Raw genomic sequence first — 17,526 nt, forward strand, 5'->3', positions numbered from 1 at the left:
AGATCAAAGATAGATAGATAGTTTAAAGATAGATAGTGTCTGTATTTGACTTGTCTGTGAAGAAAAGAAAGAAGATGTGGTCTCATACAGAACTAAGAAATGATGAGTTGCCTCCTTACCTTCCAGCAGAGATGAATCGACTTTCCTTGGCGGCGAAGATCATCTTCAACGGTGTAGCTACAGCTTCCTCTACAGACATCTCCAGCTGTATGTACATACACGGCAGATTGGTCTACACTTCGAGCAGATATTCAGGACAAACAAATCTTCTCTCTCTTTCATATGATGATGCCCTTATATAACTGCCTGCAGGAAGGAACTCCGAGATGTACATACACCTTGAATTTATCAAGACATAAGGGACAGAACAGTCCAAAGCTGATACTCATGAGCTTGGAAGATCGGGAAGAGTCTTTCTCCTTATCATGCCTGCATGACGCATAGCTAAATGCATACCATCAGAAGAAAGAAAAGACCTTTCAGGAAATCCGTAAAACGAAGAAGACAGTCTTGTTCATCGAAGAAGAAACAAGGGAGACTGGAGTGAAGAGAGAGGAAGTTACACTCTACATGCGGAGAGAACCCCACCTTAGACGCACCTATCCATATACATCTGACGTGAGTGTACAGACAGAATGTCGTAGACAGCAAGAGAAGACCTACCTCTACGTAAAGGTGTAGACCCATACACAGATAGGTGTATATACACTCGGTATCATGGATGGAAGGTGTACGTCTACATAATGTATAAGAGATACATATAAGCTTGAGAGAGGTGGATATGCATATGGCTCTACAGGAGAAACAGATAGTCAGCATATGTATATATATACCTATACATTTGTTGACACGCAAGTCTTTCAATATGAGAACCTCATCAAGAAAGGAGAGACGAGAGCCCATCATTATTCTCGTGTATTCTCCCTTCGCCTCTTTCTGTTTTTCTCGGGTGTATGTACACCCGACTGCATGAGATGAAGAGCCAGATGTATACCTTTCTTTTGTTGTTGACAATCCACAGGGACTGACTCAATTCCCTACTGTTCTTTATATATCTGCCTACAGAAAAACAAAAAAAATAGAAAGAAAAGAAAAGAAAAAAGTCGTCTTCACAGCAAAGTCCCTCTCTGGTCCTGCACTATGTATACTAAACAAATACTCCACATGCGTAGACGCACGTACACATCTACTTATTGCACCTCCACATACCCGCGGCCTCTACAGATATATATATTTATACGTGTATGTGCTTTCGCGTATAAGCATACAGGAGAGTCAAAGACAGTGCAACAGGAGGAGGAGAAAAGAGATGAGCACGCGCAGAATTCTTCAGCTCGAGAAGAATGAGAAGCCCCTCTGTCTCAGGAGGGGTACCAAGACAGAGAAGACAGTCAAGACCTTATAGTTTCTTTCATCCTTCTTAGTTGTTTTGCTCTTTTCTTTTCTTTCTCTCTCTTTCTCTCAAGAGTGGAAAAGGATAAACTACAGAGAGTTCTATAGCGCACGCAGACGTATCTAGTTTCTCATGCACAGATATAGAAACCCAGCCCGCAGATGTACATACACCCGAGTGTAGTCCTACAAGATGAGAGAAAGAAAGAAAGAAGTCTGTGTTGATCTTCTTACCAATAACGACGATTCTTCTTAATGCATGAAGATCTTCTATCATCCACTTCTCGCATCCATTTGACTGCTTCTCTTCTGCCTTTTTCTTCTCTGTCTGTGGCATCTCGAAAGATGAAGAAATCGTGGAACTTCCTTTCTCTTCTCTGTCTCTTTCGTCTGCAGTCGGATTCTTCTTCTTCTTCCTCTCATCATGATTTCCGGTGTACGTACACCTCGCGGGTGAACTCTCAGAAAGATAGCAGTCTACCTGTAACCCCCAGGTAAGGTCATCTTCAAGAGAATTTCCTAGAAAGAAATCTCTTCGTCTAGAAAAGCATGCGCATGAAGAAAAGAAGCTCTCTGAAGGCATTTCGCTCTCCTTCATAGATAAACTTCTTCTCCGCATCCGACTCATAGAAGCTCCGGTACCATTAGGCATGGCATTTCCACCTTCTTTCTCTCTCTCTGAGACAGATGAAGAGGAAGAGGAAGAAGGAAGAGGGAGAAAAGGACGAATATGAGGGTGAAGAAGAGAATAAGAAGATAAAGCTAAGAGCAGATGGATTTTTATAGACATAACACACTGTGGATTATCTTCTAGTGTCGCCGGGGTATCTTCTTCTTGAGGAGATGAGAGAGAAGAAGAAAGAAAATGAAGGCCTTTCTTCTCTGACTCCTCATGCTGCCTATCCTTCCGGTCTATAGAAGGAGAAGGAGAAAGCACATGATGAGAAAGAGAAGATGTGCTACGAGCTTTCTTCAGTTGAGAATCTCCATTGAGAGATAAAGAGGAAGACAGAGACGAAGAAGAAGAAGGAAGAGCTTTGCTTCTGATAGGATGAAGAGAAGACGAGGAGATGAGCTGCTTTCTATGAAGATGGAAGAGATTCTGATACACCGTTCGTTTTGCTAAGAGGATAAAGGATCTGTCCCGAGAAAGACGCCAAGCGATATGAAGAAGCTTTCGAAAGAAAGGGATGTCCTCTTCTTCTTTTTCTTTCTCTTTCTCTTCTCCTTCTTTTTCTTTCTCTCTAGATTGATCTCCATCGTGCTTTTCTGTTTCTGTTTCGTCCGAGGACAAGATATCTTTGTTATACTGAGTTTGCGTTTCGCAAGTCAGAGAGTCAGGGAGAGACGTCTCTTGATTTCCACCATTGCATGCAGGCGTCGATTCATGGTGAGCATCGACATGAGACGTCGATGCATCGACGATTGCCGGAGTGGTTGAAGAAGTCTTCCTGCTCGGAATTTCCCCTTCACGTCTGGGTATTGTTTCCTTGTGGAGTGAACGACAAGGTTTGGCGTTAAGACTCTGACAGGAAGACTCAGCCTCCTTTTCTCCTTCCCGTTCGAAGCAGCGATCAGTGGTAGGTATTGATACAGCTGTTAAAAGTGAACGTACCACATGCAATAGTGGACTATCTGGGGTGTATGTACACCCCGACAAACCACTGTTATCGAAGCAATTTAGGCTCTTTAGAGAAGAATGGTGATCTTCATATGATGAGGTGGCAGAGAACAGAGAAGGTCCAAAGAAGAGCTCGGATAACATCGGAAGAACGTGCGGCTGCTTTTCTAGCCAACAAAAATCGAGACCCTCGCACAGAGAGCACTGAGGTAATAGAGAGCTCATCCCGCAAGGCGAAGGAGGAGGAGAAGAACAAGAGGAGACAGGACTGTTCGTTAAAGGGGGGGTACTAGTGACAGCGGGAGAAGCCATCGTGATTACTTTGTGTAGATGTTTTCGTATGAAGAGAATTCGCTATTTATCGACAACTATGAAGTCTATTTAGAATGATGATCTACACGGATAAAATGACCTCGTGTTGCAGGAGAAGAAAAGGAAGAAGAGAACTGAAAGCTAGAGATTTTTGGAAGGGAAGGAAGGCAAATCACAAGAATGACCCTTTTTTCCCCTCCTCCCGCCAATCGGAAGGACGGTGGAGAGATACCCGGGTGTACGTACACCTGAATCGGAGACAGACAGCTGGGACTTCAGGTGTACATACACTGCTAAGTACAGAGGAATCGATCTGCATGGTGTACAGTGTCTAGTGAAGGAGAGAAATCCATAGATACATGGATATATATCAACATGAAATAAACTTGTCACGCAACGAGGAGACAGACAAAAGTAAAGGAGAACAACTAGCAACAGAAGCAGATATTATACTAACGAGTGAAACAGAAGGCTTCTTGGAAGAAGTCGGAGAAATGCCGATGAAGCCATCACTGCTCACGTCCGAAGTCCATGCTCCTAGACTCTTTCAGGCTGCCCAGCCACAAACATGAGACGATAAACGGGGTGTATATACAGCGGAATCTTCTTTATGTGCCTCACGTACACTTCGCTACAAACTCAGCTCAAGTAGATATCTTTCAAAGTCTTCAAGATCGACACTGTAGAATTTGCGCATGCAAACACAGCGGAAAAAGCACAATCCCTGAAGCCGTTCAGCCGATCCAACGCAAACTACTCCTAAGTCGCAGGAGAACATTCTTCTTTCCTTTCAACTCAGTCAGCAAGCAGAACTTCTAGGGCAGTACGCTGAAAAAGAACAGAAAGAGACAGGAAGCGTTATCGAACAAACGCATGAAGGCATGCATGCGTGCATGCACATTCTTGTCTTTCATTATTCACTCGCGCCGGAGACGCCAGGCTTCCCTTGCCTTCCCTCAATCCGATTGTGCTTGCAACAACTATAACTTTCTCCACGACCGCTTTCAATCTCTCATTTTGCGTGGAAAGTACACACCCATGCCTCCTGAGACAATGGAGAAGAAAGTCGATGGTCTCTCACGGAATCGTTCTAAAGCGCCAGATAGGCCCATCGGTGAGCAGGGGCCTCTCGACGATGTAAAGTTTGAAGAGATACATATGTATGGAAACGAGCTAATATGTCTGTTCTTTCACCAAGGAAGCTACATCAACTTGTATACACTCATATCGAACAATGCTTTTATCGAAACATGAGCAGTCGGCAAATAAACTCGCACCTGACAGAATCAGGTCTTCTTCTTACCTCTACTGCAAGGCACATTTTGCTGTCTCTTTCGCTGCGTAACCTATCCAGAGCCATGACTTGCCTGAGGTGATTTGACTAAGGACTATCTCAGCCACTAAGCTCTCTTGCTAAATCTAAGACAATAACTACAGTCGAAGAAAAAGCGGTAGGAAGAGCGTTGCGCCGTGCTGGGAAATCCTTCTGACAAGCGACCCATCGAATAGGCGGCAGGGCGTCAGTGCGGAATTCAGCTTATCACTCTGCTCGTGCTATTGCAAGAGTACAACACGGGGGTTGAGGAAACCAGCAGACGGGGAGGGGTGTCTTTCCTCTCCTTAGCAGACGAGGTAGCATAGCCATTCAAAGTGCTCACGAAGAAGTACTGATAGAGCGATTGATTGAGTTACAACAGTGGGACATCGGAGGCCTGGCAACCGTGGAGTAGAAACTTGTCCGCTTTTTCGCCAAAACAACGAGCCCAAGGTAAGATAGGATACCAGGTGTAAGTTTTTAAAGTTAGAATGGACGGGCGAAGAGGCTGTTTAGAGAAGAGAAACGGATGGGATTCAGACCGTATATCTCTATAAAAAGAACAGTAGGGATCCAGTGTGAAGGTATAGGAAGGGGTGGGGAATTTTAGAGATGGATGCGGATGGAGAATGCATAGATAGATAGCTCGGTCGGGTAGCTTGAAGATAGATAGGCCGAGAGGTAAAGATACAGGCACGTTTATCCTGTCTTTCAATCGTTGAGTAAGTGCTTCCTGTTGGCCGCCGTTATTTCGTTTGCTTGACGACCCCTTCTTTGGTGAAAGACAGGATAAACGTGCCTGTATCTTTACCTCTCGGCCTATCTATCTTCAAGCTACCCGACCGAGCTATCTATCTATGCATTCTCCGTCCGCATCCATCTCTAAAAGAATCTTCACATGCTTGTAGTACTTTCGACTTCAAGCTCCGATCCGCCTAAAAATCCGATTCCTTCCCTGGCTAGGATATTTATATATGCTAGCGAAGTGGCGAGTTCCTAAGGACACTGAAAACCGGCAAACAACTAAACGCTTCTGAGGGAGAAAAGAAAGGTCACTATTTCGAAGTCCAAGAATACAGACGTTTCCGCCTCAGCAGATTCACTTGACTTCCGAGTTTCCCCCGAAGGGAACAACGCTGGGAAAGATTTGTTTTGTACGTGTGTGAACGCCTGATAGCCTCATGGCCTTCGAGAAGTGTAGGCTGCAGGTAATGTGTGAGTCTGTTGGTGAAGGGTGCTTTCCTCCTCATTCCGCTCTTAACAAACTGAAAAGAGAAGAAAGCAACGGCGCCAAGCATCGAATCGAAGTCGCCAGATGTGTTCTTCCTGTGAACTTGGCGCCAACTGGCTTACTCAGAAAAGGACGATGGGGTGACTTTCAAGACATTGTTTGCGATACCATTGAGGTTTAGTAGAGAGACGCTTTTCCTACACAATTCATCTACTGATGCAGGCAATACATAGCCTGCTGTCAATGAAAATCTCCTAGGAAAAAAACCGGCCAGTCGAACAGTCTGTCGGGGTTCCACCTCTGTAAACACCATATCACTTGGGCATCATCCTTTCCTTGCAACATTCCGTTGATAGCTCATTACTGGTTATTGATTGTTCTTTGCAAGAAAAACCAATCTTCCAGGGGAACTTTGGGTATCAGTGGAGCTTCCCATTGTGGGGGTGAAGTACAATCTGAGAAAGCGCAACTCACAAAGGACAGAGAATGACGGATAATCGCTCTTTGGCGTCCCTGTTGTCACATGATGGAGATACAGCATTCATTCGAAGAGCTCCGCGCTTTCCGGCTATGATGTGGCAGGGATACGTGAAGGAATGAAAGACGTTGCAGAGAAGCTCGCAGTGGTTCAGCTTTCTTGAGCAGACTTCTGCTATGAGACGATTTCTGCACTATTAAGGAAAAGCGCTAAACAACTCCTCTCGTCTTCTACACCCGATTAAAGGACCGGCCAGGCGCAAACCCTATTCCCTATCACATCACGACACACGAACACTGCTTCCCGGCTTTGTCTGGCGAAAGGTCACTAAAGTGTGAAAACTGCTGTCGGGCGCCGTCATCAGCCGAAGGCGTCGCAGACCGTTACATGAGCTCAGGAAACAGATTCATGAACTTAGTAGCTTGACGCGTTGCCTTACCGATTGTCGCAGGGCAGAAGTAAATCAGCTTAGGCAAAAGAACTTCCTTTAGCTTGCCAACTATGAAGAACTTCAGTTCGGAGGTGCCGAGCTCGGAGCACAGTGCTTGGGTATTGGGCCCATACGGAAGACCCGCGGAGTTCCACACTTCTACGATGATATCCCGCGCAGAACTTGTATGACCAGAAAAGAAGACCTGGTACACATCATTGTCTATGCCGCTCAGGTTGAAGGTTGTAGTCGTCCCCAGGGCCAGAGAACGAACTGGATTTTTACATTCGATCATGACCCCCGCCAGTGCCGCATTCGCCACATCGATGGAGAACAGGCTAGGCAGTAGCCCCTCGGTTTCACGACGAACCTGCGGCCAGGAGGGAACATTTCACGGATCACAAATCTCCTTATCAGGTCGTGTCTATTCCGAAGGCTCTCGTAGCAGCAGGACAAGAAGTGAACTCGAACGAACTCGAGAATACCACGACATTGAAACGGACGGACGACCAGCACCGCGGCACTTCTTTAAGCCCAAAAATGTTTTCTCCCTGCAAACGACGGCAAAGGTTTGAAGTAGGTGCGCTCAGGTGGCAGCGGGCACGTCACGCTGACGACGGCCACGGCCATCTAGAAACAACAGATCAGCCTCACCCAGAAACGGCCTCTTGGTACAACTCTTGGCCGTTCAACTTCAGGAAACTAAGGCGAAGTTTACAGTGCTGACCAGATAATAACCAGCAGTCCGAGATACTACATACACAAGTAGCAGACCTGACGTCAACAAAGGGCCCTCCCGAAGCCGTCAGGCTCCTACGCGTGCTGGCAGCACTACCGGGTGCTAGCATTCGTCAAGGGATAGGACATCCGGCTCTTCTGACCTACCGTGTCAGCCGTCGATACTGAGGCTTCTTCCCGAATTCGCTTCTTTTCCTCTAGAGCTTTCCCTATTTCCGCTTGAAGCCAACTCGATGTTGCCTCTCTCATCACAGCTACACCGTCCCTGCTGGGGGTGTCACTACGAACAACGCTTGGCAGGTCCTTTTCCGGCGAAGGCCGCGAAGCGGACTGCGTTTCAGGATCTGCTGGTGGAGAGACGGCCTGCTGCGCGTTTCGCATCCTATCCGGAGTCGGATAGGCAGACAGGACTGGAGTCGGGTACTCCGGGGGTCTGCCCCAAGGTTCCGCTCGTTCTTCAGTAGGATAGTCCATTCGTGGCCCGTGTAATCTTTGTATCACTCCAATGTCAGAAAGGAGGGCATCTCCCATTCCCGGTCTGCTGTTAGGTGATCGAGGGCGATGCATAGCCGTGCTGCCGACAGAAAGTGTATCACGTAAGACAGCACGCAGGAGACCCGGCGCAGGCGCCGGCTCGTAAGCTGGGGAGCTGTGGACCGAGACAGACGGGTAGGCCAGCTGCTGAGAACCCTCTATCACTAACGTCTGGAGCTGCTCTGGAGAGGGTGCGGTAGGAACTGTTGGGGGGTAAAGATGTGGGAGCCTTGGAGAGCTTCTCACTGGATAACTGGCTCCAGAATTCCTTCCGTCATCGTAATGGGAACCTTGGGACGAATGGAATCCCGCCCGTTGTGAGTAAAGGGGGTCTGTCTGAGAGACGTAGCCCAAGCTGTTGACCGCCATACTGCCTAGAGGAGACCTCAACAGCTCCCCGGCGACCATGGCTGCTGAGTCGACGGCATTTTCCCAACCGTACAAGGCTGATAGTCTGCGGTCACTGCTGGCCGTGCTCGCAGCGTCAGCTCTTATAGCACTGTCGGGGATACAAACAGATTTCGTCGGGACTCCACTGTCTGGGAGATATCGAAGAGGGGGAAGCGCAGAGGGGGCGTTTTTCAAATCGGCACAGACATAATGCAGCGGGCAGTCTGCATCTAGTAAGCACTCCGGCTGTTCGGCCAGTGCGCAGCCGCCCAGAAAAAAGAGCAGTAGGTTTGCCGCCAGATTATGTCGGTCTCGCAGCCGCCTTGCACCCCCGGAGAAAGATTCCATTGCAGAAAGGCTGATTAGTAGTATCAGTCAAAGAGCTCAAACCGCCTGCGTGCAGAGAAAACTATTCTTTACACAAACTGGGGGCAGCAGAAGGTAAGACGAGCACGGCTGGTCCGGACACGAGTCAGCCCCCCGGCTGGGGACCTCCGAACTGCCGGCAAGCTGCTAGCTCGCCTACTCTACTACTACTCTATCGTGCACACAAGCGAAAAGTGTCTTAGCCTCGAGCGACCCGCAGAAATCACGCAGGGCGCCCCGCTGTCTCTTCCCAAACGCTCAAACTGATGACTCCACGTTGCAGCTTGGTCAAAGCAGACAATGCAGTGGCATTTTGTTTCTGGGGCAGTCTGCCGGAAGCGTGGAAAACAGCGTTGCTGGCCTCCCCCAATCTCCTTGAAGCCCGTAGAAAGGCCGAAAAACTCAGAAAAGCAGCAGCTTAATTCTGAAACGATTAACTACGCAGCACTGAGTTCCCGCTGTCAGCCAGAGTTCTTCGGCGAACCCTTAGCTTCGCACCGGGTCCGGCACATACGGAAGTCCACTGTTTATGTCGCACGAGGCGCCGTCTGAAACGCTTTGCGCTGCATTTCCGAGAGCAAGTATAGCATTACAAGAGCCGCTGTCTGTGCTCACGCGTATTGATGCCCTGCTTATTCCGCGCAGATGCCCGGTCCGGCTTCCATGGTTGTTATGTCGCAAGCGCCGAGAAGCCGACAGGGCAAAGTGCTTCGGTATCCACCATGAGGAGGTACAAGCGTCAGTATGGTATCCGAGGATAGTACTTGTGTATCCATCAGTGGTAAAGCCACTTCAGCCTTATCACTGGTGGATACACAAGCACTACCTGGACGTGGTAACCTAGCTGTCGGGCCGAGCTTCCATCCCCCCAGGAGTGTGACTTACATATCTCTCCAGCTGGGGCCCACTACGTTTTTTTTGCAGGTGCTCGCACTTCGCACTTTTCTAGTGCTTCCCAAAGAACGCCAATCGGGGAGCTGAGTGTGACATCGTATCTGGCCGCAGCCGCTCTCATCTCGTTTGGCACAGCCGGCGTTCTTCTGCGTTCTGCGTCAGTAAACTCCTACATCGGGAGTCGGACAGCCCTCAGTGAATGTGATTTCGCGAGCATTGCCGCACAAATTTCGTCGTCTGGATGGTAGGACAGCTGCCCAGAGAGCACTGCGTTACCCGAGAAACGTTGTGCTCTCGAGTCTCAGCCGGAAGCGGCGGGGGATATGCTGCGCACCCGCATCTCTCTCACTCCAGCTTTTTTTAGCGTGGAAGACTTACGGCTCAAAGTAAATTACTTTCACTATTCCGAGAAGGAACATGAAGGTCCGGGAATCCTACTCCATCATATTCTTCGATGACTGTGGAGAGGCTTGTTGATCTGAGACCGCGGAGCGCAGATGCTGGTATGCTGCCGGAAGCTTGTGTTCCTAAGGGGGAAAATTGGTGCGGGCGGTTTTCTCTTTTTTTCTCTCTGTCCAGGGTGTCTATTCTAGGTCTGTGCTCAGTAGCCATCCTGCAATACTGGGTATGTGTCTCGTCCTCACAGATCTCAGCATAGTAACAAGCTGCCGCCCTTGGCTCCGACTGTGGCAGCAATGTGGCTCTCGGGTTCTAGGCACGAGCTGCCGGGTATCTGGTGGCTGACACTCGAGAGCGCTGGGGCGACTGAATGAATCAGCGATGAATGCGCATCCAAGAGTGCCGCCCTGGCCACGTAAGGCGGGAGCATTTGAGAAGCAGAACCAGATATCCCCCGGCGGCCGAAAGAGCGCCGCTGTGTCGAAAGCGGTGCTCGTGACCTGCATGATTCACAGGCCCAGATTTTTGTGCGTCTGCCGGCACGCGCTGTCCGGCCGCAGCCATCTGGGCTCCCCACACAGTCGAGTGCTATAAAACGCGTCACATCCTATGTATGCTGGCAGACCTACAAGCGGGAACGACATCGTCGGGGTTCTGACACGACTCCCGACAAATCTGTCTCGTCCTGCTGTCTCGGTGTCATGCATCCTCGACGCTTTCTCTTCCGGTCCGTGTGAAAGCGTGTTAAGTTGCCAGGCCTGTCTCAGCTTCCGATTCCAGACATTCGCCCTGAGTTCCAGCTCTGCTCAGACAACAATGCTGTCGCAGAGAAGAAGCGGCAGGACGTCACCGCAGTTGGCGCACGATGCTGTGGAGTGTAGGAGCGCCGCTGCAAGCCAGGCTGCGTCAGACCTGCAGCACCAGCTCCATCTACGCCAAGCGGAGATCGAGCAGCGCGACTTTGCGCTGCTTGCTATGCAAAGCAACATCGAAAGCACAAAAGCCATCTTGAAACAGCAGCAAAGCGAACTACAGTGGTTGAGCAGGCAGCGCGACGTGGCTAACCGCATTATCACACACTTGAGAAACGAGTTGGAGTTCACAAAAAGAGCAGTAGCACAGCCTACACCTACCGTATGTGCCCGCTGTGGCTCCTCGGAGGCTCCTGCGGATCCGAGAGCCCACATTGAAGCAAACGGAGAAGCTTGCAAGACCAGACGGACCCGCGGGGGAGTATGGAGACAACTGGATGAGGCTAAAGATCGGATTCGTCAACTAACTAAAGAAAACATGGAAGCTAAGGAAGCGGTATCTCGACTCTCGGTCATGCTCCGTGACAGAGAAGATCTTGACCGACGGAGAGCCGAGGTATCCTTCAAACTGTTTCGTAGTCAACCTTACCTTCCACACGACTCACTGCGCAGGACGCAGACATGCCTTCGGCACTAACCGTAGGACTGGGTATTTGCCCTGTACTGTCGAATGGCCTGTTGCTTTCGTGCATTAGGATTCAAAACATGTGGCCACAGCGTTTTATGACCGGACTCTTGCGCGGCCCCCGAGTGCTGCACGGTTGCCCAACGCGCTGTCACATACGAGAATACACCGACTTAGATGTTGAGGTGTTGACATCGAAGACGGCGAAGAAAAAGAACTTGCCCAGCAGGTCCAGTAGCAGAGAGAACCAAGAAAACGTGGAGCTGCTCTCCAGCCTAAGCTACAGGACAGGGCGAAAGTAGCCAATCCAAGTTACTGTCCACTGGTGTTGTTCTCGGGCTTGACCTGATCTGTAGGGGGGAGTGTCAGAAGAGCCGCAGCCCTGCACGAATCGTTTCGTGGTGTTGTTCGCTCGGGTGTTTCTCAGCACACCAGAACCGAACCAAGTATCTATCTTGGCTCAGATCATTCGCTCGGGACAGGGAGTACTACAACCCACCAGTGAGCTCGGAAGGAGACATCGTAGGAAACAAAGTCACGCATCAAAACAGTGCAGCCCTCGTTGCCATGTGCGCCTCAATGTCGTCGCAGGAGGCAAATCAAGCGATGATGCTCTATGAGGATATCGAGTGTGCAAGACGTAAAGCGGTAAGAGAAGACGTCGCTTCGTGATGGACGACTATGCTGTCAAGGCACGGTTGACTGACATCCCCCCCCCCCTTATGCTCCACTGGCGCCCTCTACAATCACACCGTCTCCGGCCACCCGGAGGAGCAAACTCGATGTTCTAAGTCAGCCGCAAAAGCGAAAATGACACCAGGGTCGCTTTTTACGGAAAGCGCGCCAGAATAACTGTGTCTGGTCTTGCCTTTCGCTCGGTGGGTCCAGGGTGAAAAGCTCCAAAAAGAAACGAGGCTACTGACTAAGGAGAAGGAGTGTCTCCGTGTAGAGTTGCGAGAGAAGAGCAGCGATGTGTACACCCTTGAGAAGAATCTGAAGGAGCTGCAGACGCAGCTCACGCAGTCTCAGTGGGAGCTGGAAGACACACAGCGGCAACAGAAGAAACGGCTACTCGCTCAGAGCCAAGAGCATGAGAAGGAAATCAACCTGCTGGAAGAGCGGATGAGGAAATCATCGGTACCTTTACCATCTCGTGGCTCGAGCTCTCTACTGTGCAGAAATCAGCGAGAGCGAGAGCAGTCTTGCAGAAAGACATTCGGGACATGCTCGTCTGGTAACTGAGTGTGGAGCCATATCGACCACGCGCGGCTGTAGCCAAGAATTTCATGGTCCCCAGGAGATTGCCTGGAGAGGACCAGAGTCTAAGCCCGCGCCAGAGGTGAATCAGTCCGACAGTATGGGTGTTAGCAATTGTCTTTGAAAGTACGATTCTCCTTTTACTGGCGTACAGCGCACGCTGCAACAGGCTGCGGCCTCCGAGCGAGCTCTTGTGGCAGCAGCTGAAGCGAGAGAAAGGAGGTGGTGGGAGCAATCAATGATGGCTGCAGCCGAGGTATATCCTGGGCGATAAGGGCAAGCAGTGTAGAGGTCCACTCAGTTCAAGGAGTTGGTCAGTCAATCACCGTGAACACAATCTCCCAGACAGCCGCAACGGAAAAGTGAGAGCAGCACGGGAAGTGTACCCGGCTGTCCCTGCTCAGCAGAGCCACGCCACGGCCAACAAGGGATCCTACTCGTGCGGGTGTAAGGACGTCAGGCAGCTCGAATACAATCTCAGTGATGAAAATCGCCTGCCCTGGGGCGGCTCACGTCCATGACGGGCTCGGGGTCCAATGCTGCAGGCTTTTGTAAGCATCTCTCCCCATTCACTCCCTGCGTCTGAGCTCGGTGAACCTAGTCGGCTTGATAGAAAAAAGTCACCGCTCTCCTTAGAGTTCTCTTGCAGGTGTCTGGAAGGCTCGAGAACATCACGGAGCTTAAAATGCAGATTGACAAGCAGCTTGTATATCAACTTATGCTCCTGGAGTAAGGCCGCACGTTCATGCGGGAAGGTGACAGCTGGCGAAGAGCACGTTGACCCAAGTGCAATTAGAGTTTTCCTGACTTGCTGTTGTACCCATCTTACGGTTTATTCTCCGGGAGCTAGGCACCGGTGCCGGCAACCGAGAGGTGAGTGCTGAAACACACCGGACACAAACTGCAGGTCCTAGTGAATCGGGCGCTCGAGTTCAACGCGCCCAGAGCTTCAGGCGCAGCACTAGGGAAGTGGGTCAGGTGGCTCGGCATCGCAGTTTTGTAGCTCGTGTCCCCAGTTGCTGATTCGAGTTCCATGCCAGCCCTGTCAAACTGCTCCTTTCAGAATGACAAAAAGCATGCGCACCATTGAGAGTTCTCTCTGCTGCGCAGCGTGCTTGCAATGTAAGTGTCCTCACAGGCACGGCGCCGCCATTCTGCCATGTGCGTCTGTGTTAAGTCGGTTACCACCGGAGGCGTTTTCGCGCTATACGAGCTCGTGATACTGGTGAAGCTATCTCTAATCAGCACGGGTTCTGTCGACGAGAGGAGTGTAACAAATTACAGCCAGTGCCCGACCCGAATCGGTCTCTCAGGGGAAAGCCCACGCAGCTCGCAACACACTGCTCTAGAGCGCAGCGGAACAGTGAAGTTATCTCCCGTACGAGTTTCCTACTCGCCTGTAACATGCCTACTTCCTCAACTACAGAAGACATGGGCCGCAGAGCAACTGCGGCTTGCACGTCAGGGCATTTGCGTGTTACCTCCGATCGCACAGGGAGCGAGAGTTTCTCACGTTACTGGATGGGGGGTGCTCAATTATTCTTGCAACTGGGCCAATTCACCACTGCCTTTGTCAATCTACGCAGTTCCCTCCCGGCCTGTTACCTTCGTGCCCTGCGCTCACACGGTCTGCGAAGACTGCCTCACGCCCGTCGAGTTCAGCTCGAATGAGGACTACGAGCCAAGCGCTTCCCTGTGTCCGGTATGCGTCCTGGGTAGTCGTAGTCTGGCCTTCATTGGCTATCAGCTTGTCTCCAGGTGTGCACAGCGAGGCAGGCTCAAGGAAAGTTCTCGAGGCCGGAAACAGTTGAAGCCTTGGCGGGACTTGGAAACAAAAGTCCCGTGAGGGTGAAAAAACAGTCGCGCCACGTGTTCGCTTTCCACTACAGGCCTGCAATACAAGCAAACATAACCGGGGTGCGAATAACGACTCTTTCGCATTCGAGAACGAAGTTGCCAAGCAGGTATACCAAACATCGGAAGCGAGCTGCAAGAGAGAAAGAACCCGTAGTTCGGGCTGATCACCTACTCCCTCCTCGTGCGCACTCCGCAGTTTTTGATAAAGTTGACCGGGGGATTTGAGAAGACTTCTGATGTTTTATCAGGTACTAGAGAAGATCTCGGTCTCTAGAACGCTGGCCCAAGCACTAAAAAAGAAGTTCAAATGGACTTCAGCAGAGCAGCAGCACTTCCTATAACCGCACTGTCACTGGATCCGCAGTGCTGCGGTGTGCGGTCCTCTCCGGGTTGCTCCAACGCTTGCGCCGCAGCTTGTTCTATTTTTGCAGTGTTTTGCCTTCCGCACTGAGAGTCTCCAACAAGATTTAGGGTCAACGTTGCTCCTTGGACTGCAGCAGGCACGTTTTCTGTGTGGCACTCATTGCGAGGCCTGTGTCAAAACACGACGTTTCTCCCCTGAGACTTCCGCGTTACTCCGTTTCCGCTTGGACCAGGACGGCAAACATCTCTGAACTACATTCGTCACTCGACATGAAAAAGGCCCCTCGAGCACAGTTAGACTCCTGACTACCGGTCACACCCCTCGCCATCGATATGTCGTGGTATGACACCAGCGTGACGTGTTAGATTTTTCAGCAACCCGAGCAAGAGAGCTAGCGCCATCTGGCCAAGTGCGGTTCAATTTAATGTACCTATCGAGTCTCATCAGTGCAGTCCCGCAGCCCTCTTGCAGTTGTTGTCGCCGTCGCTTGAAGATTTTTGTCTCATTGTCCTTGCTCCTACTATGGAATTGAGGTTTCCTCGGCACAGAACGGTTTAGTGCTGACAAAAAGTGTGTACCTCAAAGGATTGCCGGCACCCCCGTCCACACAGTCATCATGCAGACGGAGTGCTTCGTTCGTCCAGTGCTCTTCCTGACGCGCAGGTTGTCTGAGCGGAACTGACTCGAGCTGGCTTTGCACCAGTAGCAGTAACAAATTCTCAATCAATGAGTCACGTACAACTAGAAAAGGGTCCAAGCACCTCGATCACCACACCACAAAAGACCTTTCGGCAAAATACCACCGCCGTCATCGAGTCCAGCAGTGAGACAAGATCAGGCAATATCCGTTCTGAGCGTATACAGATTTCTCACGTGACTTGCGCCACCAACAAAACAATCACTGCGTGGACGACCTCGCGTCTCTGCAGGCTGCTTTCAGACAACTCAAGAACAACCTGGAACCCGGATTCACAAACTCATACGGCCAAGCCATACCTTAGCATGTTCGCTTGACTAAAGCTTCAGGTGATGCCCACGTGATGTTCCTCGGGCAAGGCATAAGAATGTATGAGAACAGATAAGGGCACGACCCAGCGAACGTTCTTCCACACGAGCGTGGCGCTTGTGAGAGGGAGCGACAAGCGGTAGCTATCCTCCGTGGTTCAGCCTGCCGGAAGCGATGCCACCTTTCTCTTAACTCCCCTCACTGAAAAACACTTTCTGCCGGCATTGGCGCCGGCCACGAAAAAACGATCCCGCCGAGCTCCACGCGACTGCTGGCTCGACAGCTAGCTATGTCATCCGACGTCCGGACCGTCGGCATAACGATGTAAGCCCCTTTGTCCGCCGCTGCGTGCATCGCTCTTTGTCGATTCCGCACTAGGACAAAAAGAGAGCTTCGTAGAGAAGAAAACGAGACATCCACTCATATTGTGATCACCAACTCCACTACCTCTCCTGCTCACGGAACTCCTTGTTCGGGAGTCAAAAGAAAAATGAGCTCTGCTGACTTTCTCACGCCCGCCTTGTGACGCTCCGAGAGGGAATTCGTACCATGCTAAAAACGAAAGAAAAAAAGTAGCTTTAGCATGGGCGGCTTAGTCCGCGGTCAACTAATTCAATCAAGTAGGTAACTCAGGCTCAGTTCCCCAGTTGTTACAGCGAAAGAAGAACCATAGAAAAGTATACACGAGTGGAGCAAGCACATAGCTGAAAAGACCCAGGGCTACCCAGGAAGCTAGTGGTTCTTCCTCGAAATTCATGGCTTTATAAACATACCCGACGCCGCCGTCAATATTCATGAGAGGAATGAATGCAACGCACAGACTCATGGCCACGTAGCAAGTGGTGAAAATCAGTCCGAGCCACAGGTGGTACAGCCGGTAAGGGACCCGACTCGCGAGCGCCATCAGGGCGGCGGTGACGAAACAGCTGTGCTCAAAGTATGAGGTCCAGTTCCGAATTTTTTCCCCCGTAGGTACAAGAGCCGCCCAATATGTCACGCAGGTCACCAGGGCGGCGCTGACTGTCAAAGACGAGACTACCTCAACTAGCCGTAAAAAAAACGGCATGTCGTTAACACCCCCCATACCGCAACACCCTCCAGAGATGCCATCGGAAGACGACCGGCGTCGCCATAGTTCTTCCGCTTCCCTGTGGAGTGCCTGCGTCGGGCGCTTGAAACACGCTGCCACACTGCACAAGGCGAGGGACAGGAAGTAAATCGAGACAAGTATGTTGGTCCATGTAGTGAAGAAGTACAGGGTTGCAACGCCTTCCATACAACTGTAGCATGTGATGCCGGTTTGTACCCCAGCCAGTACGACGCGAAGTACCAGGAGAATCCATGGTGGCATACAAGAGATGCGGCTCCTGGCAAAAAAGACACGCCAGTCACGATTAGCCAGGGTGAACCGACAAGGGTTTCTGAACAGAAGACAAAGCTCAAACCAAAATTGACGCCCGAGAGGAACTGGTGGCCAGGGGGAGCGGCAGCAGCCGCAACAGTAG

General features: G+C 50.7%; 5 protein-coding genes across 5 annotated transcripts in view; 2 read left to right on the forward strand and 3 right to left on the reverse strand.

Moving 5' to 3' along the window:
- The window catches only part of CSUI_005719 (uncharacterized protein), a gene marked incomplete at its 3' end in the record, with an annotated part of 3,179 nt that extends 1,295 nt beyond the window's left edge, over positions 1 to 1,884 (forward strand). Inside the window, exon 3 of the mRNA XM_068065889.1 lies at positions 1,789 to 1,884. Coding sequence (XP_067922132.1) covers positions 1,789 to 1,884 — 96 coding nt within the window. The remainder of the gene's footprint in view (positions 1 to 1,788) is intronic.
- Positions 120 to 4,098, reverse strand: CSUI_005720 (pseudouridylate synthase; the record flags this gene model as incomplete). Its single annotated transcript, XM_068065890.1, has 3 exons — positions 1,627 to 4,098; positions 995 to 1,059; positions 120 to 205 (listed from the first exon to the last, which is right to left on the reverse strand). Coding segments are annotated over exons 1-3 (1,848 nt in total), but the record flags the coding sequence as incomplete, so codon positions are not given.
- Positions 4,099 to 6,732: 2,634 nt separating this feature from the next.
- CSUI_005721 (uncharacterized protein) lies at positions 6,733 to 8,420 on the reverse strand (the record flags this gene model as incomplete). Its single annotated transcript, XM_068065891.1, has 3 exons — positions 6,733 to 7,149; positions 7,665 to 8,387; positions 8,415 to 8,420. 3 exons carry the CDS (start codon positions 8,418 to 8,420, stop codon positions 6,733 to 6,735), a joined length of 1,146 nt encoding a protein of 381 aa, XP_067922134.1.
- A 2,496-nt stretch (positions 8,421 to 10,916) lies between these two features.
- CSUI_005722 (uncharacterized protein) lies at positions 10,917 to 12,779 on the forward strand (the record flags this gene model as incomplete). Its single annotated transcript, XM_068065892.1, has 3 exons — positions 10,917 to 11,468; positions 12,129 to 12,185; positions 12,426 to 12,779. 3 exons carry the CDS (start codon positions 10,917 to 10,919, stop codon positions 12,777 to 12,779), a joined length of 963 nt encoding a protein of 320 aa, XP_067922135.1.
- Positions 12,780 to 12,847: 68 nt separating this feature from the next.
- On the reverse strand, positions 12,848 to 17,521 carry CSUI_005723 (uncharacterized protein). The gene is made up of 3 exons (XM_068065893.1): positions 15,446 to 17,521; positions 14,419 to 14,685; positions 12,848 to 13,674 (listed from the first exon to the last, which is right to left on the reverse strand). The coding sequence occupies exon 1, from the start codon at positions 17,370 to 17,372 to the stop codon at positions 16,638 to 16,640; it is 735 nt and encodes a 244-aa protein (XP_067922136.1). The 5' UTR covers positions 17,373 to 17,521; the 3' UTR covers positions 12,848 to 13,674; positions 14,419 to 14,685; positions 15,446 to 16,637.
- Between the last annotated feature and the right edge of the window lie 5 nt (positions 17,522 to 17,526).

This window comes from Cystoisospora suis (assembly GCF_002600585.1).
Source record: "Cystoisospora suis strain Wien I chromosome Unknown contig_2760, whole genome shotgun sequence".
NCBI lineage: Eukaryota > Apicomplexa > Conoidasida > Eucoccidiorida > Sarcocystidae > Cystoisospora > Cystoisospora suis.